The sequence below is a fragment of the Acomys russatus genome, chromosome 29, assembly GCF_903995435.1.
Source record: "Acomys russatus chromosome 29, mAcoRus1.1, whole genome shotgun sequence".
Classification (NCBI taxonomy): domain Eukaryota; kingdom Metazoa; phylum Chordata; class Mammalia; order Rodentia; family Muridae; genus Acomys; species Acomys russatus.
The window spans coordinates 33,417,417-33,429,616 of NC_067165.1; the positions used below are offsets into that span (position 1 = coordinate 33,417,417).

General features: G+C 50.0%; 1 protein-coding gene and 1 pseudogene across 1 annotated transcript; both read left to right on the forward strand.

Moving 5' to 3' along the window:
• The first annotated feature begins 4,757 nt into the window (after positions 1 to 4,757).
• LOC127212059 (60S ribosomal protein L31-like) lies at positions 4,758 to 5,130 on the forward strand (annotated as a pseudogene).
• A 3,807-nt stretch (positions 5,131 to 8,937) lies between these two features.
• Positions 8,938 to 9,842, forward strand: Rnf186 (ring finger protein 186). Its single transcript, XM_051171540.1, has one exon. It carries the CDS (start codon positions 9,000 to 9,002, stop codon positions 9,840 to 9,842), a length of 843 nt encoding a protein of 280 aa, XP_051027497.1. The 5' UTR covers positions 8,938 to 8,999.
• Positions 9,843 to 12,200: the final 2,358 nt, after the last annotated feature.

Consider the following 12,200-nt stretch of genomic DNA (forward strand, 5'->3'; position numbering starts at 1 on the left):
CTTCAGTCACTTATTCTCAGCAGTATGACCACCTATGAGTCTCTGCAGTATCTGCTGCCTGATGTAACAAGAAACATTGCTAATAAGAGTTGACAGCGGCACTAATCCGTGGACATAACACAAGTATCTAGGAGGCAATTTGCTAAGGGTAACACGCCCATTTAGTAAAACAGCAGTAGTACCTTCCTCGCTAGAGACTCTAGAGCCGATGATCTCCCCAGGCCTTTGACAAGAATGACCCACCCTCACCCCAGGCAGGTCTCAGGTCCGATCAGAAAGCAGTTGCTTGCCGCCTCAATAATCATGCCACTATTGCACGGTGGTCACATCTTGCCCAGCAAATTGGTGCTGTAGCTCCCAAAATCCATATTGGAGTAAGACTGTTAATGACTTTCCTCCCTAACATCCCCTTCTAGCATCATGAGAGCTAAACAAACCCAACTCAAACCCTGGTACAATAACCCTAGCCAGGAGCCTGTGGCTGGAAAAGTCATAGACCCTAGGAGAGAATCTATTATAGCCATTTTCTTAAACAAATATAATTAGTTATCACTCTGCCCACAGATGTGTGCGGCTCTAACCTCTCATGAAAGAAGTTTCTTTTTGGAGTCTACTGCAAAGATGCATGCCTGGCCAAAATGTAGAGGATAAGCAACCGTGGGTACCAACTCCAATTAGTAACACAACTCCTATACGTCAGGTTTAGAGAACATAACGGAAGAGGTAACAGATATTGTAAAAGCCACGGGGCTTTTACAAGATACTGTCTTCTTGACATGACAGGGATGTTCACCCATGAAATCTCAGAAGTGTGGTCACCTGCACGAGGCCTCACTAATCAACAAGTTACAGAAGATAGAAAAAAATATCTCAGGGCCTAGTCTCTTTAAAAAAAAAAAAAAACACTATAGCAATTAATAGTTTTGGAGAGAAGGAAAATCATTTTTATCTGGGGAGTCGGCCCCAGTAAGTTATCCAGTTCCAAGTAGCCAGCCCTAAACACATGTACACAAGAGCAGCACTAAATAGACCTGGTAGGTTATATGTGTTTGTGTGGAAAACATTAATAATTATAGGAGTTGCGGGGGTGGGGGGGGGGACACAGGAGGAGTTCGGGGGGAAGAGGCAGGCATAGAAAGTAGGCATATGTCCTAGTTTGCTTTCTGTTGCTGTAATAAAACACTGACCAAAAGCAACTTAGGGAGGAAAGGTTTTTATTTCAGCTTAGAGGCTGCACTCCATAATTAGAGGAAGCCAGGAACTGAAGCAAAGACCCATGGTGGAATGCTATTTACTGGATTACTCCTTCTGGCTTACTCAGCTACTTTTCTTACATAACCAGGCCCACCTGCCTAGGAACGCCAACACCCACGGTGGACAGCCTGAAGGAGGCAATTGTCAGTTGAGGTTCCCTCTTCCCATGTGACCCCACTTGTGTCAGGTTGGCAAAAGTCAGTTGCTTCAGTTCCCGTGTAAAATGCTGACTGAAGGATGACCCCTGAGGCTCTCCTTTGACCCCCATATGCACGCACACTCAGGGATATGTAGTCACGCAAGCATGCAGGTATACTTGTCCATAGATGAAGAACCTGGGGACAGGGAGGAGGACTAGCCACAGCCACCTGAAAGAGCCCCAGCAAGGAGGCAGTTGCACAGCCTTTGGCGTTTTGGCTCAGTCATAGGACTCTGGACCGTGTCCCAGGTGCCAATTCCATCTGTGAGCTGTGTAATCTGACTTAATCTGTCTGTGACCCAGTTTTCTCACGTGCTGAACAGAAATAATATTTACTCTTTAGGTGTGTTATGGATGACTACACCAAAATTGGCACTCAACTAATGTTAGCTCTCAGGAGCCATGTGCTCAAAATATACCACACTCCCTCGGGAATTCTGTCACATGAACCAAAAAGCGTCCCCCAGGCTTTGTGAGTTACCACAGCTTGAGTTGAATTTTTTCCAACTCTTAGAACCAGAAGATTTGGAACAAAAACACCATTTCCATCTTCACTAAGAAGATGAAAACCAGGTGGTGGTGGCACCTGCCTTTAATCCCAGCAACTCAGGAGGCAGAGGCAGAGGCAGGCGGATCACTGTGAGTTTGAGGCCAGCCTAGTCTATGAAGTGAGTTTCAGGACAGCAAGGGTTGTTACACAGAGAAACCCTGCCTCAAAGAAAAAAAAGTAAGTAAATTAAAACTCAGAGAGGTTAAACTGTGTGGTTCTCCTCTTCCCTGGAGGGGTGGGAGGCTGCTGGCTACCAGCTCACTGAGGCAAAAGGAGCAGAAGATGGAGCACAGGGCTCGGAAGGCCATAAGCACAAAGGAGATCAAACATTCCAGGAACTAGTTCAACTTGACTCAAGGAGACCAAAGGCTATATACCCCTTGGGGAGTGGGTGGGTGGGTGTGGGTTTCCAGGATAGGTGTACATAGATGGTTGAAATCAGCCACTTTTAGGATGCTTGTTTGGCATTTGGCTGCACGTTCCTATCATATGAGCAGAAACAAAGCACCTAATTATCCTATAGGCGCAGGGGAGGGGAGAGCTAGCAGGGAGCTGTATGGCTGTCAAAGGCCATATATCAAATGTGGTTAGGGGCATCCAGGCAGAGCCTGGCAGAGAGCCGGAGGTCCTGCTGGGGAGAGAGAGTCCGCACCCAACACTGAGCTCAGAATGGCTATCCAGACCCGAAGGACTGCAACCTCAAACAGTAGGGTCCTTCCAACAAAGCTGGTCACCCAAGGACGCACAGCTTGAGGTTGAACATGGGGTCTATTTGACCTGCCAATCTACTCAGAAAAGCAGCTGTTTCACCCTTCCACTCAAAGCCCATGTGCTCAAGACCCTCGTTATTTTCCAGGCAAATGTCCCACGAAGGTGAGGCCTGACATTTGGAGAGAAAAGGACGGAGTGGTCAGGCAGCCTCCTGAGCTCAGGCCGAGCACCCTGGAGGATAAATGGTTCAATGGATGACAAGCCATGCTTGGGCGGCTTGCTTTCACATGGTCCAGTGAACCACGTCCCCATCTCTGCTCCCTGGAATGTGTGTAGGATCAGGCAGTGAAATGTTCCCATTGAGATAGGCACAGGCACACTGCAACCTTCCGTGACCAAGACTGCGTGAGTGGAAGGAGGTAGACACCCTCCCAGGGGATTAGTCTTGAGGATGCCAAGTAGTGGCATCCTCCATGCCACCTCTGTCTTCTGGCCTATATTGCCAACTTTTCCTCTACTATTCCTCCTCTTCCTCTTTCTCTTCCTCTTCTTCCTCTTTCTCTTCCTCTTCTTCCTCTTCCTCCTCTTCCTCCTCCTCCTCCTCCTTCTTCTTTCTTCTTTCTGTAATCAGAAAACACTGGAATTGTTCACAAGAAATGGCTACAGACAAACTATAAATACAAAAGTCAAACGTCAGTCACCAAGACTGGGTAGATCAGAAACTGGAATAGGAAGTACCAGCTGAGGGAGTGGGATGGTGTCTAACAAAGGTGGTATTTTGCTGCTGTCGTGGCTGAGCTTCCTTGTGGCCAAAGCAAAACTGGGAAGCGGGCAACTGTTGAGTTCAGACTATCTGAGTAGTGCAGACAGAAAGAACCTGCCACTGAGGAAGCCAAGTGTCTGTTCAACCCCCCTAGAGCAGTTTCCCATGTTGTGTGCAGGGGCCACTGTGGACTGTCCCATCCAGCGACCCTGGCCTGGACTCAGGATATAGTAACAGATTTCATAACCACTGAAGAGTGGCCCCAGAAAACAGCTCCACCAGAGCCCTCAGAGAGCACAGTCAACATGAAGCTTTCTAATGGGCAAGCCTGATCCAGTGGTGTTTCCCAAACCATGTTTCAGACCCAGAGTCAGACACACTCAATGTGCACATGCTTTGTAAGCTTGGCCTCATGGGAACTACCTGTGGTCTCAGCACAGGAGGGCAGAAAGATCCAGGTGTGAGGCCAGCCTGGGCCAGACTGTCTATAAAAAGAAAAGAGGGAAAGCAGTAGGAGGAGGCAAGGGGAGGGAGAAAGAGAAGGAGAAGGGAGGGGAGAGGAGAGGGAAGAGGAGGGAAGGGAGGGAAGAAGAGGGGAGGGGTGGGGAGGGGAGGGGAGGAGAAGAGGGAAGGAAGGGGAAGGGAGGGGAGAGGAGAGGAGCAGGGGAGGGTAGGAGAGGGAAGAGGAGAGGAGGGAAGGAAGAAGAGGGGAGGGGTGGGAAGGGGAGGGGAGGAGAAGAGAGGGGAGGAAAAGGGAGGGAAGGAAGGGGAAGGGAGGGGAGAGGAGGGAGGAGAGGAGGGGAGGAGGAAGAGGAGGAAGGGAAAGTGGTAGAGAGAAGAAAGGGAGGAAGAGGGACAAGAAAACAAGGGCCCAGAGGAGGAGAAAAGGAGAGAGAATGTTGTGTAAAAATGGGTTTCTGGGGGGCTGGAGAGATGGTTTAGTGGTTAAGAGCACTGGCTGCTCTTAAAAGCTTGATTCCCAGCACCCACATGGCAGCTCACAATCATCTGTAACTCCACTTCCGGGGGACCCCATGTCTTCTGAATTCCGTCCGTAGGCACAGAGGTGCATGCAGGCAAACCACTCATATACAAAGCATAAAGGAAATAAGTCTTTAAAAGATAAGGTTTATGAGACTGGGAAGGTAGCTCAATGATGAGCAAGTCCCTGGGTTCAATTCCCGGCACTGCCCAAAACAGGGTTGGCAGCGGGGAGATGTGAATGCCACAAGTAATTCCTTAATTCTGTTAATCCTGCTTTCCAATGTGGGCCGAGCAGAATGGCTCCCTCAAAGAAAGGTGACGAAAAGAAGGGCCATTCTGCCATCAAGGTAGTGACCCAAGAGTACAGCCTCAATGCTGACAAGTGCATCGATGGAGTGGGCTTCAAGAAGCATGCTCCTCGAGTACTCAAAGAAATTTGGAAATTTGCCATGAAGGAGCTGGGGCTTCCAGGTGTGCGCATGGATACCAGGCTCAATAAAGCTGTGTGGGCCAAAGGAATAAGGAGTATTCCATGTCGCACCCAAAAATGTTTGTGCAGAAAATGTAAACGAAGATGAGAATTCATCAAACAAGCTCTACATGTTGGTGACTTATATGCCTGTCACCACATTCAAGAACCTACAGACGGTCGATGTGAAAGAGAACTAACCTACTAGATGTCAAACAAAGTTGCAGAACTGCAAAAGAAAAGAAAAGAAAGAAAGAAAGAAAGAAAAACTGTTAATCCTGATTTTACTATTAGTGGTAGAAGTCAGGATTAAGAGGATCAAGTTTGTTTGTTTAGTGTTTAGCTTTTACTGTCGATAAGTTCTAAAAGCACAGGGCGCATGGCCAGTTCCTGAAGATAAGAAAGGTGTGTGTGTGTGTGTGTGTGTGTGTGTGTGTGTGTGTGTGTGTGTGTGTCTAGGGCATGGCTCTCTGCATCCTCCAGGGTAAGCTGACCCCAAGAGGGACAGGCATAGGCTGGCAGGTCTAATTTAGACACTGCTACATCAAATCCTTTCCCGTGGGACCTGAAGCTTAGGTGGAAGTGTCTTGGCCACGTGACATCAGCAGTGTGACTTCCAGGGAGGTCCCCTTTAACTGCTGGCTCTTGGTTTACACTGGCTTTGAGGCAGAACATTTTACCCTCACTGAAGCCTGTATCATACCCAGGCTGTGGGAAACCTCAAGACGGAAGAGTCTACAGCTCCAAGCCAAGCCAAACCAAAACAAAAAACAAAAAACAAACGAACAAAAGAAAGCTTTACTGAAAGTTAATGTTTGCACCTGTACAGAATATTTTTTAAGTTTGACTTGGAGAGCTGGAAGGATCCCAACACCGTGGCAAGCACCCACCACAGGGTAGAATGAGAAATCCAAATTCGTGGGGAGTGTTCGGTCTTCAGACCCATCTGTGCTTCCTCTGGGATGGATGGCTTGAGGCCATGCCCAAACTCTGCTGAAGTCACTTCTCTTCCAGCAGTCCTAGCTGATAGCTCAGGTCTTCCCAACTCCCTGGGAGAGACTTGAATTACACCCAGATAAGTCACCAGAGCGAACCAGTTCCTGAGCCTCCTCAGGCCAGGTGCTAATGAGGATGAGGGCCTTCCATAATTTTCTGAAGTGTTATTGCCCCTTTGTGTCAAATGAAGCTTTGATGAGGTGGAAAGTCTTGCCAAACCTCACACGGCAAATCCACAGGAGCCAGATATCCAACTAGGGAAGTCAAGCAACCTCCGTGAAACAAAATTGTGGGGCTAAGTGTGGAATCCCATCACAACACTGGAAGGGTGCGGCAAGAAGATTGCATTCAAAGCTAGCCTGGGCTACGTGAGGAGGACCTGTATCAAGAACAAAAAAAAAAAAAAAAAAAGAGGGAGAGAGAGAGAGAGACAGAGAGAGACAGGGACAGAGAGAGGGGAGGGAGAGGAGGGGAGAGGAGAGGGGAGGGGAGAAGGGAGGGGAGAGAGGAGGGGAGGAGAGGAGAGGGGAGGGGAGAAGGGAGGGGAGAGGGGAGGAGTAAAGAAGAGAGGAGAGGAGAGGGGAGGGGAGAGGGGAGGGGAGAGGAGGGGAGAGGGGAGGGGAGGAGAGGAGAGGGGAGGGGAGAAGGGAGGGGAGAGGGGAGGAGAGGAGAGGGGAGGGGAGAGGAGGGGAGAGGGGAGGGGAGGAGAGGAGAGGGGAGGGGAGAAGGGAGGGGAGAGGGGAGGAGAGGAGAGGGGAGGGGAGAAGGGAGGGGGAGGGGAGGAGAGGAGAGGCAGGCACACAAAGTTTTTTGTAAGCCAGGACAGTATGATGAAGATAACGTGAAGAAACCCACTGATAACAGAGGTCATGTCTCTGGAGCAGTAGTAAAAGGAATGGTTGCCTTTTGCTTTGTTTTATTTTGTTTCTTTATTAGACACAGGGTCTCGCTCAATAGCCCACACTGACCTGGAACTCACTATCTAACCCAGGATACCCTTAGTATGTTATCCTCCTGCCTCAGTATTCTGAGTGCTGGGATTGAAGGCATGATCCACCAGTCCCAGCTCAAATTCTTTACTGTATCTTTCTCTCATCTTTCAGCTACTATAACCAATTGATTTTATCTTTTGCATTGATGAGACCCAACTGGGTCACGCTGGTGAAGCACTCTGCCTCTAACCCACATTTTCAGTCCACTGACAGTTACTCAATGACATGGAAAGGCTGCTCTTCAGACAGGAACCCCAAGCATCTTACCCTGGTCATGTTTAAGAATGTCTCATCTTTTGTGCCCACACCCTCTTGTGTGTTCCATGCTCTCCTGTGCTCACCTGAAGGTCAGAGGACAACTTTTGGGAGTTGGTTCTCTCCTTCCACACAGTTGAGGCAGGACCCTTCTTGTCGCTTTCATTGCTGAAGCATGGGGCTGGAGTCTAGCTGGACCCTGGGCTTCTGGATGATTCTCCTGTCCCTGCCCCCATCTCAAGATGGGGTGCTGGGATGACAGATACACAAACCAGTGAGCCCGCATTTTACATGGGTTCCAAGGATCAAACTTAATTCATCAGGCTTGGATGACAAGTCTGTTTGTTTGTTTGCTTGTTTGTTTGTTTGTTTTTAGAGACAAGGTTTCTCTGTGTAGCCTTGACTGTCCTGGATTTGCTCTGTAGAGCAGGCTGGTCTTGAACTCACAACGACTTGCCTGCCTCTGCCTCTGGAGTGCTAGGATTAAAGGCATGCACCACCATGCCTGGCTTGTGGTAGCCTTTTTTGAGGACAAGGCCATCCATCCCAGCTCCCAGCATTCCAGGCATGGTAAGGGGGACAGAATTTCATAGCTGCCACACTGCGTCCTATCTGCCATCCCACGTGAGTCCTACCAGTTCAAGCCAGCTGCCTGGAGGCCAGTCAAATCTGCACTGATTGACATGGCTGAGTTCCTCGAGACTGAGAACCAGACCTTGGACATGGCTGGGTCCTGCCCCTGTGCTAGGCCCCTTGGCAGGCAGCCAGCAAGCCAACACCCTGCCTCTGTACCCAGACTTTCCTTATAGAGTTAGGATTCCAGAAGACCACAGATGAGGACCCAGGCCAAAGAGTCTGCTATGAGAAGGCCCAAATAAACAGCCAGTGGTAACCATTCTTAAGGTATCTGTTCATGTGGTCCACTGATGAGATGCCTGAGGACCAAATCCCCAGGCTAATCTGGCTGTCAGGATGACTGGATACTGAATGGGCCAATGGGCACTTTGATAGTTTTGTTTTTCTGTTCAGACTTTCCTGTTTGCTTCTGCTCTGAACACTTTCCCTACCACATGGCCCTTTTTTAATGCCAGCCATTTGACCAGGGTTTCAAGGCGCAAACATTCTTTTTCCCGATGTATTCTGAAATCCAGAAGGTCTGGTCAGAAACCCACCCCTGAAGGCCTTTCTCAAAACAATGTTCCCCAGTCTTCCTCATCAGGGCTGCTCGATTGTTTGTGAACTTTACAGCTATTTAGACCCCATCCAGGCTCAACACATATACCTCTGTGTGCCCTGGAACCTGAGATTTTGCATTTTTAAAGGCTGGTGAGATGGCCGCAACAAGTAAAGAAAGCGGTCAGCAACCCTGATGGCCTGAGTCCTATCCCCTAGGACCCACATAGTGGAAGGAAAGAACTGCCTCTCACAAGTCCTTCAACCTCCACATGTGTACCGTGGCATGTACATATGTATCACTTGAGTACACTGACACACACAGAGAGAATAAATGTAATTTCTAAAAGATTGTAGGGAGTCCCTTCATCTACCCAGACCAAAGGACTTGATGGGGGAGTGTCGCTGGTGCTTAGGAGGGATCTCTGTCATAACAGTGTCTTACTTGGTTGTCGTGTAGACACTCACCAGACATGGCCCCAACAGGAAAGTCCTGATTCATGAGACTCCACCCACCTTGGCCCTTCTATCAGGTAATTCAAAGTCTCCAGGTCTCTAAGTTACTGATTAACCCTGAGTTTCGAGTCGAGAAATAATAATAACTGAAGGGACTACGCAAGCTGAGAAACAAGACGGGCAAGCAGGAGAGGAAGATGCCAGACGTCCGCTGTGAGCAGGTACCCGGCGAGGGCAGGAAGGAGGCTGAAAGTGTTGTCACAGGACCAGAACCCATGCAAGTCCTGGCAGCACCAGCGGATGCTCCTTGTGGATGCTCTTGCACAGGACAGCCTCAGCCCACCAACTCCGTACCCAGAATGTCCTGCACTGAGCCCCCACAGCCTATCTCAGCGGGTGCCGCCACCACCACAACCAGCATCGTTGCCTTGAGGCCCATTGGACGTCTCAGTATCTCTACGGAGGGTGACCTGGAGTGCTTGGTGTGCCGAGAGCCCTACAACTGTGCCCGGTCCCCCAAGCTGCTGAGCTGTCAGCACACCTTCTGTGCCGTATGCCTAAAGCTTCTGCTCTATGTGCAGGAGGACACCTGGTCCATCCCCTGCCCACTGTGCCGAAAGGTTACTGCGGTCCCTGGAGGCCTCATCTGCAGCCTGCGAGACCAGGAGGCGATGGTGGGGCGGCTGGCCTTGCCATGCCCAGAGGTGCGCCTATGTCCCCAGGGGCTGGTTGGTTCTGCCACTTCAGCAGCTCGGCCAGCCAGCTGTATAGAGGAAGAGCAGGACATTGTGAGTGTCAACCGTGTGGCTGCCCGGCGCCTGGCTGTTCACCTGCTCTTGTTGGCTCTTCTTATTGTCCTCATCCTGCCTTTCATCTACCCAGGCGTCATCCGGTGGGTGCTGGCTTTTGTCATCGCCCTGGCGCTGCTGATGTCCACTCTATTCTGCTGTTACCCCCAGAGCCAGGGCAGCAACTGGCCTTGCCCCAGGACTCTGTTCTGCAGAAAGCCAAAGCAAACCCAAATCACTTCTATCGCCTGAGAGCCCTGGATCTCTTCAGGTCTCTGCACTGCCACTGCTCCCTTCTTCCCCTCATCTCACAACCCACAAGAATAAGGGGCTAGGAGCCCCCTTTCAAAGACCACATGTGGACTGGATTTGCATGCCAAAGCCAGACTGGCCATGTTGGATCAAGGACTCAGTGCTGGAACAATGGGTTTGTGCCTGCCTGCCTGCCTGCCCTTGTGTGGCATAGCTAAACTTTTGGGGGGAAAGGAAGACTTACCCCCTGAATGAGTGGCTTTAAGGGTGGTGGCGTCCCTACCCCTCTTCCAGAACTCCTGGCTTTTGTATATATCACTCCGTGAACATAATAGGACACTGACCTTACTACAAAGCAAATAGAACCAGGGTTCTTTTGTAATCCATGTAGCCGGCTTCGTTTTCTTGTCTGGGTTTTGGTGTTTTGTGTGCCAGGAAGTGTGTGGCCATTTCTAGCCACTGTACATTTCCCTCCTGAGATACCAGAGCCCATGGGAGCACTGCTGGACTTTCTCTAGAGCTGCTTGCAACAGTTATTCCAAACCCTTCCTGCCAAAAGTATCGTCAGGGTTTCCCACAGAGTCTGCCCTAGGGTGGGAGTACACATGGAGTTGTACTTGTAAAAGTGGGGAGGGTGTGGCCTGGGTTCAGCAGACAGAGATGAGTAGGTGTGGAGAGGGCAGGTCCCCAAACTCCACACTGAAGGTACTAATTTTGTATCATGAGGCCATGGCTCAAAGAATCTTAACATTTTAAGGACAAACAGGGACACACACACACACACACATAAACACACACACACACACACACACACACACACACACACACACACACACACAGAGTGGATCCAGCTCTCCATCAGGCCCACATGACAGAACGAAAGCTTTGCAGATGGTGCCGCCCTTCTTATCACATCTGCAGTCCTATTTGCTCCTTTGCCATAAAGATAAAACATCTCATAAATGCAACGGTCCTCAGCAATGGCACCCCCACCTCAGCCTCAGAGTGATGGTAACTAGAAAGGTCCCTGGGTTGTCTCTTCAAGGCCATTTGGGCTTCCCCACACAGGGAGGCATCTGCCCTCAGACATGAGCTCCGGTGGGTTCCAGGTTCAAGACTCAGCCAAGGTGGAGGTGGGAGGGCAAGGAGCCCGGCTTGGGAGCTGGAAGCACGTCTTGGAAAGTCCCAGTGATCAGACTTCAAACTCTGGAGGGACTCCCCAGGCCCCTTGCATGGTCCTTTTCCATTCACCCCATTTCCTGAGGTAAGAGACTAACAGGTAGGGAGGGGCACAGTTCATGGTGACAGGACCTTTGTCGGGACTAATGAGAGGACTCTGCCACCGGAACCTGGGTGCTTGGCCCTGGTCAGTGGTCACATGCTATTGAGCAAGGTCTTTGGCTCTCAGCTTCTCTTTCCCCAGACTGAGTAACTCTGACTCAATTAGTCCTAAAACACCCTGGCTGTCCCAGCTGCTCAGGGCATGGCTCAAGCCACAGGCCAATGGAAGAGCCACATGCTTCTGAGTGCTTGCTAGGAGATTGCAAGGCGGGCTCATTCCGTTTCACTGTGGGACAGGCTGAAAGTGGAGCTCAGTGGTAAAGTGTTTGCCTGGAATGTGTGAATCCCTAGGTTCCATCCATCCCGGACAGCAAAAATAAAAATAAATAAAATAAAAAATAACCCAAGCAAACAAAAGCATGCGTGCAGTACACTGCCTGAAAATCACAGTGGCCTTCTTATTTTTCTTAGAAGGTCAGTCAATCCTCAGTGCAGCAGGAGAGTGTTGGGGGTGCACATGGACTCAGGCCCTTACAGCCAGGTAGCGAGGGCCGGAAGAACACCCTTTCCCATAGGGTGAGCAGGTGGAGAAGGCCTTCAAACATCTCCCGCCTTGGCCTTGGGCGTGTGAGGTTCGGATGGCTGCCAGCCCAACAGCAAAAGAACGTAGTCTCCCCACCTACTCCTCCAGGCCCATTTTATTTCCTGGAGGCAAAATCCACCCCCAAGTCTTCAGTTGGTCCAGGAAATGGCATTTGTTACCATTTGGTGGGAGCGTGTTTGTCCAGTGCTCATAAGATAGGCAGGCACTCCCTTAACAGACATGTTATAGCCCTCTAACAGCCTTGAGAGGCTTAGCCACCATTCTCTCTCTCACAGAGGAAGACACTGAGACCAGAAAGGTGATTTTTATCTGCTTACGATTGACCACACAGTCCGTTTTTGCCAGAGAGCTTAGGGATTAGGCCAGAGTTTTGTCTCAATGTGATGCCTCCTTTGTATCTAGAACGAACCTAGAAACTGTGTGTGGGTTCACCACCTATTGGCTTGGGAGAATGTCATAGAAAATACGAGACA

Excerpts from the sequence above, each read along its gene's own strand:
- Rnf186 (XM_051171540.1), top strand. The coding sequence starts at position 9,000 with ATGCCAGACGTCCGCTGTGAGCAGGTACCCGGCGAGGGCAGGAAGGAG.